This window comes from Microtus oregoni, unplaced genomic scaffold (assembly GCF_018167655.1).
Source record: "Microtus oregoni isolate MIOR12 unplaced genomic scaffold, Mior012 000000F_ref0000247, whole genome shotgun sequence".
Lineage (NCBI taxonomy): Eukaryota > Metazoa > Chordata > Mammalia > Rodentia > Cricetidae > Microtus > Microtus oregoni.
The window spans coordinates 88,730,214-88,750,626 of record NW_024543059.1 but is presented as its reverse complement, the minus strand read 5'-3'; the positions used below and the strand labels follow the sequence as shown (position 1 = coordinate 88,750,626).

The window sequence follows — 20,413 nt, the reverse complement described above, 5'->3', positions numbered from 1 at the left end:
ATATCACGCCTAGCAGTTCTTTATTGTATCACACATAGATCAAAATTGGATTAGATCACTGCTGATTATAGAACTTACTAATAAACTTACATTTGGTACATTATAAACTGTCAAGATTTTAGATTGAAAGCTTGATAAGGCAGGCAATTTTCATTGACCTATGCATGGTAAATGACAAAGAATTTTTCTATTATAATCTGCTATCCTAATAAATTAATACTACATAATGTGTACACAATCTCCTCTGAACCCTCTGTTCTTTTTACTCTCCTTACACATTTCCCCGTCTCTATTGTCTCCCCAGTCCAGCTCCTATCATCTTGAATTAGTAAGGATTCTAGAGCAACAAAGTTCATCAACAAAATATATTTTTCATTTCTTCATTGCTTTCATTTTATCTTTTTAAAAATTGTTTTGATTGTAGCATGAATACACAGCGGCTGAGACTCTCTTTAAAGACTTGCACACAAGAAGGTAAAAAGACAAGAAAGCGAAAGACTGACTACTCAGGAAGAAGATGGGAGTCAACAAGTATGAGAAGAAAAATTAAATGGGGAGGGGAATAAGATCCACAATATAAATTATATACACTACTGGTCAAAATTTTAAAAATGTAAAACAACACCTGGGATGTAGGTCATGTTAAAATGTCTGCTTATCACTTATTTGCTTTGAATTCGATTATTAGTAATACACACACACACATACACACACACAAACACACTGGACATTTGATAAGATCTTAAGAGAAAAATAATTATCATTGGGTATGTGTATATATATAAATACATATACAGTATTTATGACTACCCTGTCATATGAAAGTAGACATACACAGAGTCCATATTTATTTATGAAGATTATGTCATATTTCTTAGCTCATTTCATAATTTTAATTAATCGGTGTCTTAATCGTTCTTCAGGTAGTAATTGATTAACTATTGATATAAAATATTACCAATAATTGCACATTTGTAACTTTAATGATAATGCTAATTATCTTTATTTTGTGTTTATATATTGAGTAATTATTTGCCAAATTGCAGGCACTAAATGTATATAATTAAAAGTATATAAAAGGGTAAAATTTAAAAATTGTGTCTAATGTTAAGAAGAAAACTCAAACTCAAAATTAAAAATAGTATTCCCAAAAGTATTTTTATAATCAATACTATATAAAAGGTTTCTATATTTTATTTAATGCATACAAAAGCAATATTATAAAGGAATGGCACTTCTCTGAGCATATTAAGTTTCATGATTTAATCATTTTAACTCATGGTTAAGACACAAAAAGCTATATAATTTTAAGCTCTGTGCAAATTTATCAAAAAAATAGCAACCTTAAAAACTATTTGTACTCTGTAGCTTCCTGTTTTCTCATATATATATATATATGTGTGTGTGTGTGTGAGTGTGTTTGTCTGTCTGTACACATATACACACACACAAATTATTTACAAAATTTGTGTTTAATCCCTTTAATTGGAGGTAGCCTTTCTTTTGTTGTATACTAAGATCTTATGAATGCAAATGGATTAACTAAAATTATCAATGAGAGACAAATTATCTATTCTTATTTTATTTATTGCCCTAGGGGCCACATATTTAATTATCATTAAAATAAAAATCCTCATGTTTTAATAAAATTTTGAAAATTACTTCATTAAATATTTGTACACAATTTCATCATTTATATTTATATCTAAGTGTGAGTTCTTTCATATTCTCAGTTTTTCACTTCTCAACATTTTAACACTTTATATAGAAATATTATGTATAAGTTAATCAAGTTAATGGCTGCACTTACTAGAAATAACACAGAATTTTTCTAAATTATCATTGTATTCTAAAAAATTGTTCACTTTCCAGTGATGCATACCCCAAAAATGATAAGAACTTGGGTTTCGCATAAGTCTCAGTGAAGGTTAGAGACAAACAACAAAGAAAAACTTTTTCAAGTCCATGAACAAGATCTCTGACAATATTGACATATTTTGAGCCAAGAGTCAGTAATGTTTCCAGTGTAAATAGTACATTCTGTGCTCCTGGGCAACTTAACATATTCTGTCAACAAACCTAAAAAAATATATATATAAAGAAAGAAATACTTAATGATAACATAGCATGTGACTGAAGCCACTTATCCAATAGGAAAAGGAAGAAGGAGCCCTAAAATATCGAAAAAGTATTATAAGTTCTTATACTGAAAGAAAAAATAGATCTTTGTTCCCTTACATTGTATCTAGTGAGGTTTTTGTTACTGAAAAATATAATTTATGAGCTCACAAGAAGGGATTAGGTAGAAAGGGGAAGGTGAATACAACAGAAAAAAAGTCTTGATACTTCAAATTGTTGTCAGCTTGAGTCTGGAATAGGGTCTCCCTTAATTACATTAATTGAAATAGAAAGATCCACTCTAAATGTGAGCAGTGTCAGTTACTTAGGAATAAGTCCAAGAAAAACGTTTTGCTTTTTGCCTGCTTAGGATTTTTTGTTTGGTTGTATTTTTTTATGTTATCTGTTTGCTTTTTTGTTTAGTTTTGTTTGGATGTGGTTTTTTTTTTTTGTTGTTGCAGTTTGGTTTTTTTTTTTTTGTTGTTGTTGTTGTTGTTTCTGTTTTAGCCTGATATTTTGTATTTCTGATGAATTCATTTAACTTTTTGCAACTGCCACTGCTGCTTATGTTGTTACTGCCATTATGTTCCGAATCAAAACGTAGATTCTTGGAGCATGGTCATACCTTTAAGCACTTGGGAGCCAAATGCAGACACATCTCTATTAGCTTAAGTCCTGCCATGGCTAAATAGTGAGACACCATCTCAAAAAAACAAACCAAGATTCCTCAGCCTTTCAACAAGCACTGAAGACCAGTGGCCCTCCAAAATTCCTCTGTACAGCCAGATTGGCACTTTGATCAGCACTATGAGCCTCTAAGTTTTCGGCCTTCCCAGTGTGACAACAGGCACTGATATACTACCAAAACTACATCATGTGAGCTAATCAAATAAACCTCCTTTTAGTATTCATTCTGTTGATTGTATTCCTCTAGATAACTCTGACAGCTGTAGCAGGTCCTACAGCCAGTAGCCTTTAAGTTTCCCACCCACTTGGGTGTGGCCTCTTATATTTTATATGAATATGTAAAGCGCGCCTCTGGCGGCTCTTCCAACTGTGCATTCGGTTGCTGTTCCCCTTTTGAGCAGAACATTGTGATCTGTGAGTCTACCCCTAAATAAATAACCGTCTATGATATTCAATTCTGAGCTAGTGTGGGATTTCTTTTAAACGTCCTTCTTCATCTGAAGCCCATATGGGGCCGAGATCCACACCTACCAGGTGGACTGGATTAAAGGCCTAAAAGGGTCCATCCACAGCACACAGGTAACTGCGTGAAGCGACTTAGGAATTTCTCAAGCTTGCACACACACACACACACACACACACACACACACACACACCACTCTCTGCAGCATTCCCAGATGCATTCCCTGCCTGGTGATGACTTGCACGGCTTCCGGTTTGTACTCCTAGCTCCTGAGTTCTGGGATTCTTGCTTTGTGTATGGAATTGACTTAATTGCTCTTAATTTGTCAAGCGAAGCATATTTCTAAGTATTTAACCAGCACCAAGATGCGGAAACCTAAGCCGCTCAGGACTGTTCCTAGCACCAGTTTTCACCACTTGTCGTGACTCTGTAACCACAACACCTGCTGGACAATAAAGATTATTACACCTAAAACAATTTACTGGACCTCATACCAGGTAAATATTTTAGTAATTAATAAATCAATAAACCTGAAAGTTATATAATGGCAGACAAAATTATCATGGAAATTTTTACTAGCTTTTTTGCTAATACTATGGAATATATTCTGCAAGGCTTATATGGTCATTGTGATACATCTATTAATTGGATATTGGGACTACATTATTTTTCTTCATAGTATATCCTTAAGAAAATGGTTTCATAACAGAGCCAAGAATGAAGCATTTTTAGCTGCTTTCATTGCCTTATGGTGTGTATTCCTTCCAACATTAAGATAGTTCTTTCCAAGTCATTTCTGATTGCCATGACAAGACTTATTAGCAATTAATACCAAGAAATAACTCTGAAAATCCACACAATCTGTAGGCTTTGGAATACATTATGGTCAAATAAGGAGGAGTTTGGAATTGGGAACTAGACAGTCATTAAATGCTGAAAGTATAGAGTTTTGGTGTTTTTTTTTTTTCTTATTTTTGGCTTTATAGGGTAGACTAGAAAAGAAAGAGAATTACTAAAAGTGGAGGTCAGATTCAAGAGGGTCACAGAACAACATGGACTCTGGAAGCTCCTGGCCTTGAAGTTCTTCACGTGAGAGTCTGACAAGGAATCTGCTGTATTTTTCTGACATGTAGACTGAGACTGAATTTTAACATGGTGGAATAATGAGCTTGGCAGAGGAAATTTCAAAGGAGAGAATGATTAGACTGTGGAATGATTGTGCTCACAATTCTAATCCAGATCCATATAGTAAATAACAATAAATACAGTAGGAATACATATATATATATATATATATATATATATATATATATATATATTAAAGATGTCCAGTTTGGGCAAATAAGAGACTGTTGAACACTCATCCTAGAAGGGGACATCTATAAAACCCCATTCAAAGATCAGGAAATATCATAGAAGAGGTGATGGAAAGAAAAGAAAAGAACAGGATAGAAGGGAGTGATGTGAGATGATAACATTGGTACATGAATGGACTATTGCTTTCATAAACTCACTGAGTATTGACTAAGTACACAAGTTCTGCTTGATACTTGTCACACAATGATTCCACTATGGATTGGCCCCATCCCTTCCTGGGAGCTATAAGCAATTAACAGTTGCTAACATGGGGTAGATTATATTCCTCAGTGTTTTATACACTGGCCAGTTAGTTTTGTTCAAGTAAAAATGCTCAAGTAATAACTTTCTACCCATGTTCTTGCAGGCAACCCTACCTAAGAGCAGCTGGTCAAAACAGATGTAAAAAAATTGGGAAGAGAATGTTTGTTTGGAAGAAGGAGGGAATCTGGTGAAAAATGGGAGGGGAAAATAGAAGACAAGGAAGTGAATAGGATAAAAGTAATTACATATATATATATATATGAAATTAGGAAAATATATTTAATAAAGAAGGAAAATTAGAGTATATGAAAAATGGTACTTGAGATAAAACAATATTTTTCTCAAGATTCTTCTTAGATCTGAGATTGACATTGATAAATAATTTAAAGAGAATCTTCTAAAACATATTAAAATCCCTGTATGTAATTTTCTCAAAATTATATTGATTTGAATATGAATTTTTTTTACCAATTCAAGTTCACTGGTGTTACAGATTTTATAAGTGTGAATGAAGTATAAAAGTTAAGTTATGCAAAAGAAAAGAAATACAAATGATTGATTCTCTGAGTATGAATTTATTTTAAATTTTATAGTTTTGATTCAATATGGATTGCAATAAATGGGTCTTCAGCAGAGTTACTAATAGAAAATTGAGCACTGCCATCACCAGAAACATAGACTTTAATTCCAGTGCAATTGCCATCAATTTTATCTCCAGAAATGACGTCACAGTATGTACCAGCAGGGAGACCAGTTTGTAAAGTTGTTGACAATGACCTGAAAAGGAAAAAAAATAGTAAAATTCAAATAGAAAAATTCAAGAGAGCAGTCTATCTCCAAATTGAGTAATTTCCTAGATTTGTAGTGTGTAAATATAAGTTATAATATGCTAGCCATAAAGTTAGATAGATTGAGATACATGGATAGGATAGATAGATAGATAGATAGATAGATAGATAGATAGATAGATAGATGATATAGAACTAGATATAGATTATGATATATAAATAGGTAAAAAGAGCACTTGTTAATTTAAAAATTTGGTTCCGATGTGGTGGCATAGTTTGGGGAGGTTAGGTTATGTGGATGTGGAGGAACTGTGTCACTGAAGGCAGGCCTTGAGAGGAAAAGACTCCTACCTTCTCTAGTTAGCACTTTCTGTATTGTACTGTGGTACAAAGTGTGAGTCATCAGCTTCCTGCTCCTGCCCTCATACCTTGCTTTGCCCTTCTAGCCCCCTGGATTTGCAAGCCCAAATAAAATCTTTCTTCTGTAAGTTGACTTGCTCGTGATGTTTTATCACAGCATCAGAAAAGAAACTAATACAATAACCCAACTGAGCAAAAAATGGAACTTGCCACTGATACTGTCAACTACTTGCACAAAGATTCTGTAAGTATAGTTGTATACAAATAGGAAAATGTTCAAGGAGAAGAAAAATACATGCACGCATCAAAAACAAAAGGGCAATTAACTAGAAGTGTAGAACAAAACTCAATTGCTTTCTGAGAAAAACCATCAGCCAGAGCAAGTATAAAAATGCATTGAAACTATTCATCACACAGAGGCAGAGAATTTAAGATTATATAACAAAAGAACAGAAAACAAATAGTTGTGATACAGAGCTAGGAGATGGGGGAAGTATTTTCAACCTAATAATGTTCATACATTCACTGATTTTAAGACTTACTGAATGTTTATATGCTTTCTACAGATATCACAAGAGAATATGAATGAGAATATATGAATATAACAGTGTAAGAATACACCAAAAAACAACAGCAAAACAAAATTCTACTCAAAACAAAATCTATAAAAATGAAGAAACAAATTAATTAGCAAGCATCTTTTTTTCCTACAGTTTTCAGGTAAATGTGCTTTCTTTAATCCTTTAACAAAAATATTTTCAACTGCAAATGAGGAGGATGCAAAAGGAAGGCTGTAAAAGTATAAAAGTAAACAATCCTACTTTAAGTGATTTCCACTTACCAGTCATCATTGTTAAAGACAATGAATCCTTTGTTTCCTCTTCCAAAAGCTACTTGGTTGCTGCCATTATCCCACCAGTTTGACAAAGGCTGACCATTGACTACGTTTCTGAAGACAACCATGTTCCTAAAAGCACAATATCATGTGAAATGCTCATACACTCTGTATTGAACAATTTAAAACAAAAAGTTAAACAATTTCTTATTAGACAAGATCTGTAGGGGACACTCCCAACCTGATCTGGCGCCATCGATGTTCACAGACCCAGCCATTGCCACAAGTGGTGTCTGCATTTATTGTTACTTCTTTGGTTGATCCATTGTCATTTGGTGGTCCAACCCAATCGTTAATATCCTTAATTACAGGAAAAATATTGTGGGATTTTAACATTCATGTTCCATTTTTATTGCACTAAACTAAAAAAGTTCTGATACTTGATTTTCTATGGTATCTACTTAGTGTCTAACTTTGGAACCTCATGAGTATTTCTCTAGAGTCATATTTCAGGGAAATATGACAATTTTATTTACACACACTTTTATTTGCTCAGAGCCTTTTCAAGCAATAACTTCTTAATATCTCTCTTACTTCTTTAGTACCACTAAAGTGGTAAGAGCATTTGTATTAGAAAGATTTAAGAAATCCAGTACCAATGGCTTTAGAAAACTTATTCAAGATATATGTTTTCTATCCCTGAATCTCATCCTCTATAATAGAAATAGTTTGCTTACTATAAAAATATCAATATCTGTAGAACTTCTTTATCAAATTAATATTAGTTTGGGTTTTGTAACATCTTTTTAATAAAGGTATTATTATATTATTCTTATTAAAGAATAAATATATTCTAATACTCTGTAATGTATTTTCCAAAATTTTAATATGCATTTCATGATTGTCAACACATTTACACATCTTCCTGAAATAATTGAACAAACAGTCTCTCCGTTGTCAACAGAGGAAAGGCCATTCTTCTAAACCAATAAAAATTCAATTTGATGACCTATGATTCTGTGGTCCCTATCTGTTGGGTAGTTGCGTTACAAATGAGACACAAAACTGCTCAACATTGCAACATGCCAGGGAACTGAATTTCTTCTAAACCAATAAAAATTCAATTTGATGACTTATGATTCTGTGGTCCCTATCTGTTGGGTAGTTGCGTTACAGATGAGACACAAAACTGCTCAACATTGCAACATGCCAGGGAACTGAATTTCTGTACTTTCCCCAAGAGCTTTACCCTCTATGTCATCTCCCCAGGCATTTGGTTGCTTTTACAATGGTTCAGTTAAAGTATTGCATGATATTTTTATAATGCTTAGTATTCTTGAATCAGTCTTCAAATTTATTTGATTCATTTAATATATTTCACATATATGAATTATATATATATATATATATATATGTGTGTGTGTGTGTTAATCTCAGTTAAACCAACTGATTTCTTTTCTTTCCATCATAATATTCTAAAAGTATTTACCAAATATTTACCTTGCTCAAGTCTGGCCTGAAACTAAGATGGGGTAGAAGGCATGCCAAAATCTCCAGATTTTCTCATCCTGAGAGCAGCAGGAGTTTAATTGCTCCCCGCTCCATATGCTTCACCCATATCCCACATCCCCTGTCTGCTCTGCACCAACACCAACAAACCCCAACAGATAGACATCTCAGGGTGCAACCATACCCTGGTGGATGTAGCAACTGATAAGCTCACATTTCTCCAAGGCTATGAGGACTCATTGCTGTATATCTGGATAGGAACACATCTCAAGCTGGAAGTTCTTTCTTTTCTGCATGACCTTATAAGTTTTCTTGCCCTGGCCCTTGCTGCTACCATGTATGCACATGAAACACACTGGCTGTTCTTGCCCCCACATGGGTCCAACCAGCCATTCTTTCTGGGGTATAACTGTTCTCTGCCCTCTCCTAATAAAAGAGCTGTTCTCCAAAAGTCTCTTGCTGTTCTTTCTGGTAGTTCTTTCCGGGACTCCTCCAGCCCTGGCAGGTGCTTCCAGGGATAAGGCAGAACTCTAGTCCAACATCAAATGAACTTGTTACCTTCTTTGCAGGTGTTCCTATGCACAATCTCTATATATCATTGATGAAGTAAGTACAATTAAACACTTATGTTTTGCCTTTTGTACCTTGATCTCTAATTCTTAAGGTTTACTCATAATGATAAAGTAGTTGGTACTTTTACAATATACTTACATTACTAAAATTAAAGTATATTAATATTTGGTGGCATGTATTTTATGCAAATAATTTTGTGTGAAATTATAACCTCTTCCTTTTCATTGAAAAATATATTCAAACCTACTTTTCCATTCTCAAAATATCTTGGCCAGTGGTAACTTGACATTACTCGTGTGAATCCATAAGGATGAGCCAACATAAATCCAACTGCCATTTTATAGAGTCTGAAAATTACAAAATAATATTATAATTGAAGAACAGAAAATTTATCATCAATAAAGGACAAGTAACAAAGCAGTGAAAAATGGTTTTGCCTACCTAGCATCCCAGAAGGTCAGGATGGATGCTCCTCCAGCTCCATGACCTCGCTGATTATCATGGTTGTCCACAAAGACCAGGGCTCTATCAGAAGGCATGAAACCCCAACCTTCACCCCAGTTCCTATTTTTAAAAAAATATGCATATATTATTCTTTTACAATTCCTTTAGGTAACCTTAAATCTGTACCTCTTTTTGTAATCTATTTCCATTAAACTACTGATTCTACAACTAAAAGATTATTCCACAGGGAAATAATTTCTTCCAGGTATCTGTATATACACATATGTAATTGCCTAGCATATCCCATGATTCTATGTATGGTAAGTTTATTTGTATTTCATTAACATTGTTCGTGTAAGAGTTAATGTAGATAAACTCATGAAGGGTATATATCCATATCACATTATGAAAAAATGAGAAAAAATAAAGACTGAATATTACACTGTATTTTATAGTTTGACATTTCAGATTAATTTATTGCAATATATAAGTGTAACAGTATGTTCACATTATAGTTTTATTTATGATTTGCAGGGTTTTTAACGTAATATCTTGACTTTAGGAGATTATAATTACCAAACTCTAGTTGGCTCATATCTCAGACAGAAAAAAAAAAACTCTAGGTGATATTTTGAGTTTCGAAATGCCTCTTGTTATTGACAATTAGAATGAAAATAATTAATTTCAGATGATTAATTGTGATGTAGACAGCAGTGAACCTTCTTGATAGCTAATTCTTGATAAATATTTAATAAATTAGAATAAGATCATGTACTGGGATAACAACACATAAGTGACAGGCAAAATAACAAACATGATGTATTTACTTTAAATAGGCCATCTTCTCTCCACTCCACTTGCGGATAACTGTGCCCAGTTTTGTTCCATACTTGAATTCTGTCACACGGCCATTTCCAAAGTACTCACTGCTTGTAAGTGCCTCGCCACCCAGATCAATTACCTAGTAGAGATATAGGGGAAACTGTCATTTGAATAAAGTAGTATTAAAATTTTCAATGTCTAAATAGTATCTTTTAAATCCTTTAGGCTCTTGATGCTCAAATTGGTTCTTCCTATTTCTTTATAAAGTATATACATCACTATTGAAAGAAATTTGCTGACAATGTCATTTTTGTCCAATAAAGAATATTTAAATATAATATACAATTTAAAATTCAGAAATTCATACCTTCAAAGTACTTACTGAAGGATAAGTTCAGCGATTAAAATTCATTGAGTTTTCCAAAGAAATCAAATACAAAACTGTGCTAACCTCTTCACATGAAAAATGTGCACAGAACTATTCATCTGTTTGCCCAAATTTTATACATTGAATAGTACCTCAGACAAGAGTCAAATTCAGAAAGACAGGTTGGAGTCAATGACTAAGATTTTCTGCCTGGCATAATCATCCCTGAGTATACACTAATTGATCCAGTAATATTGCAGCCTACACAAATTCTCTAACTCCTTTAAAGCCTCATTCTGGAAAAGAATTAAGTCTATTATATCTAAATAAAAGGAGTTAAAGAAATTGCACATTCAATAAGGTATTCAGATATTAACCTATAGAAATTATGTTTAATAAAATCTTCCATCCATCTTCTGGCTAGCAAAACTGATGTCATTTATATATACATACGCGTTTTACTTTACCTCTTGAAAAATGAAAGGTCTGCTTCCTTCAGAGAACCATTGTGTATTTAGGTTATGCAGTTTATCCAAAATCGCCTTTATGTCTCCAGGCCACATGTGCTTAGCAGCATCAAGTCTGAACCCTGCTACACCGATGTCGATGAGACGGTTCATGTAGTCAGCCACCTTGCCACGAACATAATCTTTCTCAAGTGCAAGATCCAGAAGGCCAACCAGACGACAATCTCTGACCTATTGAAAGAAACAAATAAACAAGCCAAACAAAATGGTGATTGATTTAAATGTCATCTGTCACCTCACACTCCATTTGACTAGTCACATATTCACCAATTGGTCTGTTAGGAAGCTTCATAAAGCCTATTCATGGGGCAGTGTGAACATTCACATTCTACTGTGAATACACCCTAAGAAGATTTTCCAGTCTGAAGATTTAACTATGAGGAAATGACATAGGTAATATTAGAGCTGATTGAGGAAAGCGTTGGTTTTCCTCTATCTTTTCCATTCTTTATATCTTTCTCTTAATGTGGGACAAGAATCAAACTTTGAGACATCAAATAACTAAAAGAATGTTAAGAAAGTTTTTGAAGATTTATTTGCATTTCTAATGCCTAGTAATATGTTGCTTAAGGAACCTAAACTACATTTCAAATAGTATTTAAAAGGTTCTATGTGCATACTGAGAACAAAATTGTTTATGCTGATCATTTTCCTCACCTGAGCAGCATCATTGTAGTTTTCAATGCCTCCACTTCCACTTCTACATTTGCCATCATTAAAATCCCAACCAGAGTATGGAACTCCAGAGAACTCCCTGGTTTGTGGGTTGAAATAACTTCCACATGTACTGCTGTTTCCTGCTTGAGCCCCTTCTCCACACATGTGGTTAATGACAGCATCCACATAAATACGGACCTGAACAGAAAAGTATGTTATTTGAATTAAAGTAGAAAGATAAAATGTATATAATTAGACTGAACAGAATACACAATATATAGTTGTGTGAATGGTTGGATAGATACATAAGTAGAAAGACAGAGAGACAGATAGATAGATATGCTATTTTATAGTTTAATTTTTGACAAGAAAAAAGTCAAGTGTGAAAGAAAAACAATGTGAAATGACAATCATGAACAGTCCTAATATAAGCTTGAGGATTTATAAAGCTGATAAGCGGAAAATCAAAAACTGTTATCACTAAAATCAAATGAAAAGCATTATATTTTAATAAACATATAATTAGGTTAAGATAAAGTGGACATTATTGTCTTGAAAGGAGTTAATGTAAGTTAGTTTTACTCTCTGAAGAAAAAGAATGGTAGATACTGGTCATTATTAAAATGAGAAATAGCTATTTACCATAAATTGAAAGTAAGTTATTGTATTTGAAATTTCTAATACTTAACTAGAAAATGGTTTTATAGAAAATAAGTGTGGTTATACAAATAAATAATAAAAGTTTTTGTTAAAACCATTAAAATGTTGACATTACAATGTACAGAGCCACCTGTTGTCATAAGACAAGATACCAAGTTTCCATCCCCTAAATTTCTCTTTAAATAGTTCATATGAAAGAATTTTTCAAAACTGACCATAAAGCAGAAGTAAATTTTGAGTTGTAGCTAAAATGTAAAGAAAAAATTAAAGTCTGAAAGTTCATTTTCAATAATAGAAAACATAAGACAGTAAATGGTTTTTCAGATAATAACTTCAAAGGAAATATGACTTCACTTACCCCAACATTGTTACACCTAGTCACCATGTCTCTGAATTCATCTTCATTTCCAGACCTTGAACATATTTTGTAGCTAATTGGTTGGTATCTTTCCCACCAAGGCCTTGAAGGATTGTTAACTACAAGATGTTCATTGGGTGGAGAGACCTACAAAATAAAACAATTAAGATATTCAGAATAATTATGGTTTACTTACATAAATAAATCCTTCAAAACAAACTGTGAACGATCCTGCAATGCTTAGGTGTGTACTTGTGGACCTGCTGTGTTAGAACCACTAAGTACATTGACAGCACAATGGAGAGGGCCTCCTGGTGTCCTAAAACAAGATACAAAGTTATCATTCCCTAAACTTTTTTCTTCGTCAAGAAAGTTATGTGTGAAGTCAAACATTGCTTAAAAATAATCAAATATATAATGGAAAACAATTTTATATAAGCACCGCGAACTCCTCATTTAAATTATGAACAAATATTACCTGCACCCCTCCAAATCCATTAGGAGCTAAGTATCTCTCACATTCCTTGGCAATATCAACCCAGCGCCACTCGAACAGGTGGACAATAGAGGTTCGTCCTTTTTCAGTGTGTGGCTCATATTGAGCCCAGCAGAATCCAATGAAGGAAAACAGTAGGAAGAATTTCATTTTGCTATGATGTTGTTAGTGTTTTTTCTAACAACCACTTTATTCCTGAAAATTAAAAAATAGAAAATAAAGGGAAAAGAGTATAATGAAATAAAAGCTAACATAAATCAATATTCGAGTACTAGTTATTTATAAACTGTAAAGTATTACTAATAATATGGTCCACACGAGCCTAATAACAAGAAAAAGACAAATGCTAAACGTCTAGGTATTTGAAGGTACTATCACTTATTAAGGAGAATAAAGGAGAACGTATCAGACCTGAGAAGAATAACAAGACTGATACAGGTTTAATTATTCCTCTGATGCTCCTTTTTGCTTCTTACCCCAAAAAACTGCATGAAGACTACCTTTAACAAAACTATACTTTTTCATATTTCACAGGCAATTCCACACTTTCATGATAATCCATGTTCTTCCTATGATCCACTCCCCTAAGGAAAATGGTACACATTCAACTGAAAAATGTTTTTGTTTTAGTCTCCTTTTATGTTTTCTGGTAAAATTAGTCAATGTTTTATGTGTGACAAGTTTGGGGATTATATTCTTGAATTGTTTGATTTGTTTTATAAATATATTAATATTTACACATTACCCTTTCTGACCCAAACTGTAGTAAAGATTTACATCAGACATAATATTCGTAGTTCTAGAAAATGATGAGTTAATTTTCTTATGTTCTCAGTAAATGACTGTAATAGACATACACTAAGTTCCTCATTTTTCGCAAATGAACGCAATACCAGAAATTATATATTAGAGTCAATTCTAAGGCTTGAGTTATACACAAAAACATACACAGAACCAGAATAACTAAGTCAATTTGGCTTATATAATAATTGACAATGACAAAATTTGATATGTTTAACTGAAGGTCAGTGTATTTTTATTTCAGCAAAATTTCTGTTTAACTTTACAATACCCATTAGTAGTAATTACTTGTTTAATCAAATTAAATGGAGAAAAATTCACAGCAACTCCACGAAAATCAAGAACATGAAAGGTTGTACACTCTCTTTATATCTATTCAATACAGTATTTTAAGTTCTAACTAGTGCAGTAAGAAAACTGATGGAGATTTGCAGATTATACCAGAGTATATAAAAGTGACCCCAAAAATTCCAGCAAGGAACTCCTAAATCTGATAAACATAATCAGTGAAGTGACTGGAAACAAGATTTAAAAATGACTAGCCCTCCTATTCACAAATGACAGACTGAGAAAAAAAAATCAGAGAAAAACTTTCACAACAGCCTCCAACAATACAAAATATCTCAGAGGTAACTCTAGCCAAGCAAGTGAAAGACTTGTTCAACAAAAACTTGAAGTCCTTAAAAAAGGAAAGTGAAGACGATATCAGAAGATGGAAAGATCACCATGCTCATGGCTCAGGAGGATTAAAATAGAAAAAGGAACATCCTACTAAAAGAAAACTTTCTTTTCTTCTTCAAAACTAAATCACAGTATTGCATACCTGCTCAATTATTTACGGCCTGGGAGATCATGGGTCCTATGATAGTAGCTATTACTCATGCTTTGTTAAATAAACATGCAGTTGAATTCCTTTCTACATATTTATGCTTACCACTAAAGATTGATATGTCTCTCCCTAGACAAAGAACTTTTTAGCAATGGGAGACAGTCAAAGCAACGACTCATAACTCTTCAAAGGACTGAGCTCAGCCCCCACTCTATATTATCTACAATGGGCTCCAGAAAACATCATGGAAGAGGGTCTGGAAATACAGTAAGAGCTTGGGACTGTACTGATGTTGCAGGCATTAATAGTGTCCTCTGCTCTTCCAGAGGACCTGTGTTTGATTCTCAGCACCGACATGTAATTCCCAACTCTCTGCAATTTCAGATCCAGAGCATACAACTTCCTTTTCTAGCCTCTGAGGGTACTTCATGCACATGTTACAAAGATAAGCATGCAAGCAAAACATCCAAGCACATAAAATAATTGTTCATTTTTTTAAAAAAATATCTAAGAATTTGTTGGTTTTAATGTTGTCTTTGACTGATGAATCATAGCGGTAGGGGGAGAAGGGAAGGCTGAAGAGGAGGAAAAGAGAAGGATGGGGGTAGGAGAACTTGAGTGAATGGGATAGTAGAGGTGGAAGAAGGGCAGAAATGATAGCCATGAAAGAGCTATTTTGATTGAGGGAGCCATTATGGGGATAGTAAGAAAACTTACACTAGAGAAATTCTCAGGAATCCACAAGGATGACCCCAATTGAGACTCTAAGCAATAGTGGAGAGGGGGCCTGAACTGGCCTTGCCCTATAGTCAGATTGATGAATATCTTAAATGTCAGACTAGAACCTTCATCCAGCAACTGATGGAAACAAAGGCCCAGACCCACAGCAGAGCACTGATCCAAGCTTCCCAAGTGCAGTTGAAGAGTGAGAGGAGTGAGAACATGAGCAAAGAACTCAAGACTTTGAGGTGTTCATCCACTGAACCAGTTTACATGATGAGTACACTCACTGCAACAATTTATGTGAGCTAATGGGAGCTTACCAACTTCAGCCAGACAGGGAAGGAACCAACATAGGACCAAACTAGACCCTCTGAATGTGGGTGACAGTTGTATGACTGGGCAGACTGTGGGGCCAGTTGCAGTAGTACCAGGATATATTCCTACAGCTTGTACTAGCTTTTTGGGAACCCATTCTCTCTGAAGGAATATCTTACTCAGCAAAGATATAATAGGGAAGGCCCTGGACATTCCCCAAATCATATTTCTTATCCTCTCTGATGGAAGGTAGGGTAGAAGGGAAGTGGAAGGAATGGGAGGAGGCTTGAGAGTGGGAACTGGGATTGGTATGTAAAATATAGTTTGTTTTTGTTATAAAGAATATTTAAAAAGAAGAATCGAAGATCTGGAGAGCAGAGTTAAACACTGTAATGCCTTGCCTTATGGATTAAACATGAATTTGCAAGTGTAAACACATAGCAAATATGATCATATGCCCATGACTTGCACAGAGGAATAAAAAAAAAAGAAGTTGGACTAGTTACAAAAGATGTTAAAACTGTGGGTATAGAACTTAGAGAAGATAAAAGGGAAAGGAATCTGTTCACAATACCTTGTATATAAGTAAAAAAATTTAAATAATAATGATGTCAAATAGAGCTAAAGACATAGTCCATTGCCTAGTGTGTATGTGGCTTTGAGTCAAACATTTGAATTTGATATCATCTAAACAAGAAAACAATTCTTTTCAAGAAGCATAGATACTTAAAATTTCAAGAAGCATGTATAAATATTTATAGCTACTTTGTGGTATTCAATAGACATACACAGTGCATACTTGGTAAATTTAATGATTTTTGGTCCTCAACATAACTTTTTGTGGAGCCTTTCATCTCATTTCCTGTAGTCACTCATAAGGTATTTGATAGGCTATTGTGAAATATAAATCACCTATGCACTATGAGCAGCAATTACAGGTTTATAAAAAAATTATGAGGTGGAAATGCTGACAACCCCAGTTTAGTAATTATTTGAATAGTGTAATATTTCTTAAATATGCATAAAGCAAGTTAAAATATGTAAGAAAGAAATAAAAATATTAGCTAACATTAAGAAATGTAACTGATGTGTGGCTTGGGCAGTTTAAGGTCATTGACAGTGAAAGTAATATTTATTCTTAGAGCATGAACTGAGTTTTTGAAGCCCATTGCCTGTGGAGGGATACCTTGCTTAGCCTAGACAGGGGAGGGAACACGCCTTGATCTTCCTCAAGTTATGGGACAGACTTTGTTGACTCCCCTTAGGAGGCCTCACCCTCTCTAAGGAGTGGACAGGGGCTGGGGAAAGAAGGTGGGAGGAATGAGGGGAGAGGGAACTGGGATGGATATATAAACTAAAGAAAGATTGTTTTAAAAAATAAAATAAAATATCTAACTGAAAATTAAATATAATATTATCAAAAGCATTTTTATAATCAACCTTATAAAATGGGTGTCTTATTATTTCAGTATAAATATTAAAGAGGAAGGACTCAAGTAAATTCAGAATTCCTCTTAATGAATCAAACTTAAATTTTGGCATTTGGCTTAAACTGTATTTAAGGATAGGAAAGTCATATAATTAGAAGAAACTTGGTCTAAATATTTAAAATGTAGCAAACTCCAATTTGTATTTATATCTCTATATTTTCCTGTTTGTATATGTAAATATCAATTGCTTGCAAAATTATTCATATTTGATTCTTCCTAAAATTGATAGCACACTAAGACATTATGAAAATGAATTAATGATGACCAACAATAGGCAGCTTACCTACTCTTGCCATTAGTAGTTAGTAGACTAGAAGTCTCAGAGTAAAATACCTTTATAGTGAACAATTTACTTTCATGGTCATTAAAATATTAGAGTTTCTTTAATCTTCATATGTAATTTTATCATATAACTCATTGACACTATCTCTAAGTGTTGAAAGTGTCCATGCTTTATTTTTCCAGTTTTTAACTTTCTAAAGTCTTAGGGAGATATTTACATAAAAATTATTCAGGTTATGGCTGCTTTACTTTAAATCATTCATAATTTCTCTGAATTGGACATTGGATTCTGTATCAAATCAGTAAGCATTTATCCACCAATGCCACCCAACAGAAAAATATATATAAGCTTTCGCTTAGCGTAAGTTGCACATGAAGGCCAGTACTCTAGAATTAAAGATAAGTTTTGAGCCAAGGCTCTGGAGTGTGTCCAACACAAATAGTACATTCTGTGCTGCGGGGCAAGCAAACACGGTCTGTCAACAAACCGATAAAAGATCATGAAACCCTAAAACATAAAAAAGACAGTGAAACCATTAAATAACGAAACACAAACAACGTTTACTTAAATACAAACAGGTGGAGAGTAAAAAAAAATGCATGTAGTTTTAAAATTACCACAGTAACTTGTATAAATAAAAATCATTCAGACCTACCGTTCAGTGTTTGCCAGTTTATAAAACAAGTGGAATTTCAAAGTTTTGGTTTCAGTTTCTCTTCAGTTGAAAAAAAAAAAAAAGACCAAATTTTGAGTTTTATAATTTTCTATAATCTCATCCTTTCAACATTCACTCTTGAAAACCTTATATAATTATAAATATGATTTCTGTCAGTGTTGTAATCTGATCTCCAAGGTGACTGACGTTGGACTGGGCAGCACCACCCTGGTGTCCTTAACAAGCCACTGCCTTCCCTCAGCTGCTGCTTTGCCGACTCTTGTATTGCAACATAACTCACCAGTTTGTTTTCTCAATATTCAACCTATCCTCCTACTTTCAAATTTTCTTCTGAGTCATTTATGTAAATTACAAGGGTACGAGACTATAAAATAATTTTAAAGATCAGCTTATCTTGTCTCTAATTAGTGAGAAAAACTGATTCAATAAAATGCATGAGACCATGATGGGAACAATCTCACTGGATCAAATGCCTATTGTTAGGTCTAAATTTATCACCCACAATGTGATGCTTAAAGAAAATATTAAGTTCATAGGATTTGCGATGTGCTCATTTTTCAAATAATAAAACTACTGTTAAACATGACTTTTTAAAAAACACAAAACTTCTAAAAAAAAACACTTAATGTTTAGTGACATGTTTCCACACACACGTGAAAAGGGGAATTGTAATCATCAGCACACTTAGAATGAGAAAAGAAAGTGATGGATCAAGGTGGTGGTGAGATTGGTTCAAACTCATATAACAGGAAATATTGCAGTCACAATTCTAATCCAAACAGTCCAGAGTGACATACCACTTCCTACCTTGTCCTTTAATGGTTGCCTTGATAAAATCAGATAATTTTTTTGTTGTTGAAAATAGCTTGGAATATAGAAAAAATTGAAGATAATGAAAGTGAACATTGTAGTCAGTTTTCTTAGTTAAAATGTTCACTCAAAATGAGATTACATGCTTCTGTTACATAACTCTTCAATCTTACACAGAGAAATATATTATGACTAGGGAGGATTTAATTCTTTTGCATTTATATGATTACATACATACCTGAGCATGAATATGTAATGCCGACAATTAAGCGTAGAAAAAAATGTTTTACTTAAAGACCTCCAAAACTGCACAAGTTAAAAATGAACTTTTTCTTCTCTTTCCTTTCATGACAAAGAGACTTTTAAGAATTCCATTTTTGATGTTAGATGAACATGAAAATCAAGTTTGACATTTAAAGGCATTGACAGCTTTCAGGTCGTTTTTTTTTTTTTTACTAATACATAATACTTTCTTACTGATTAATAAAGATATTTTGTTCCAGTAATAAATTTAATTCACAACATTTTCTAATAGCATTAATTTCTCATGGGTTGTATGATAAAAAAGTAAAATAAATCCAAGTGTTGCAAATATTAACAATAAAATAAAATTTTAGCATAATTTAATTCAGTGATTTCCACACTGTTATAGAAAATCAATATAATTATCATTTTTATCTAATTCCTTTTACTGTCTTGACGATAAATCTGGGACTTTTTGTTTGCTAACAAAGCATTCTAGCTTTGAGATATGTCTTTAGCTCACGTTTCAAAAACTTATAAACTTTCAACATTGATAAATCTATCATTATACACCATTCTTTTTATAGGATATTTTATTAATTATTTTTTGTATTATTAATTGTTAATCACTGCAAACTCATTCTATGGAGATATTGCCATTCTGATATCAAAACTACTTATGTGTGTCATTTATGTGGGAGAGTCTAGCCCGTTGTGGGTTGTGCCATTGCCGTTCCTGAGCTGGTAGTCTGGGTTCTATAAGAAGCAGGCTAAGAAAGCCATGGAGAGCAATTCCCTGCCCTGACTCTGCCTATGATGTACTGTCAAACATAGAATTGTAAACTATATAGACCTTTTCCACCCCAGGTTTTTTGGTTATGGCATTTCACTATATTAATTGAATCCCTAACTAAGAAACTTATGGACTGACCTAATTAATACTGTAGAATCGATGAATT

General features: G+C 33.4%; 1 protein-coding gene across 1 annotated transcript; it reads right to left on the bottom strand.

Annotated features, from left to right (window-relative positions):
- Positions 1–5,443: 5,443 nt before the first annotated feature.
- On the bottom strand, positions 5,444–18,606 carry LOC121457503 (alpha-amylase 1). Its single transcript, XM_041666290.1, has 11 exons — positions 18,381–18,606; positions 13,267–13,479; positions 12,789–12,935; positions 11,771–11,968; positions 11,054–11,284; positions 10,225–10,358; positions 9,395–9,517; positions 9,201–9,300; positions 7,113–7,231; positions 6,878–7,003; positions 5,444–5,665 (listed from the first exon to the last, which is right to left on the bottom strand). The coding sequence occupies exons 2-11, from the start codon at positions 13,432–13,434 to the stop codon at positions 5,476–5,478; spliced, it is 1,536 nt and encodes a 511-aa protein (XP_041522224.1). The 5' UTR covers positions 13,435–13,479; positions 18,381–18,606; the 3' UTR covers positions 5,444–5,475.
- Positions 18,607–20,413: the final 1,807 nt, after the last annotated feature.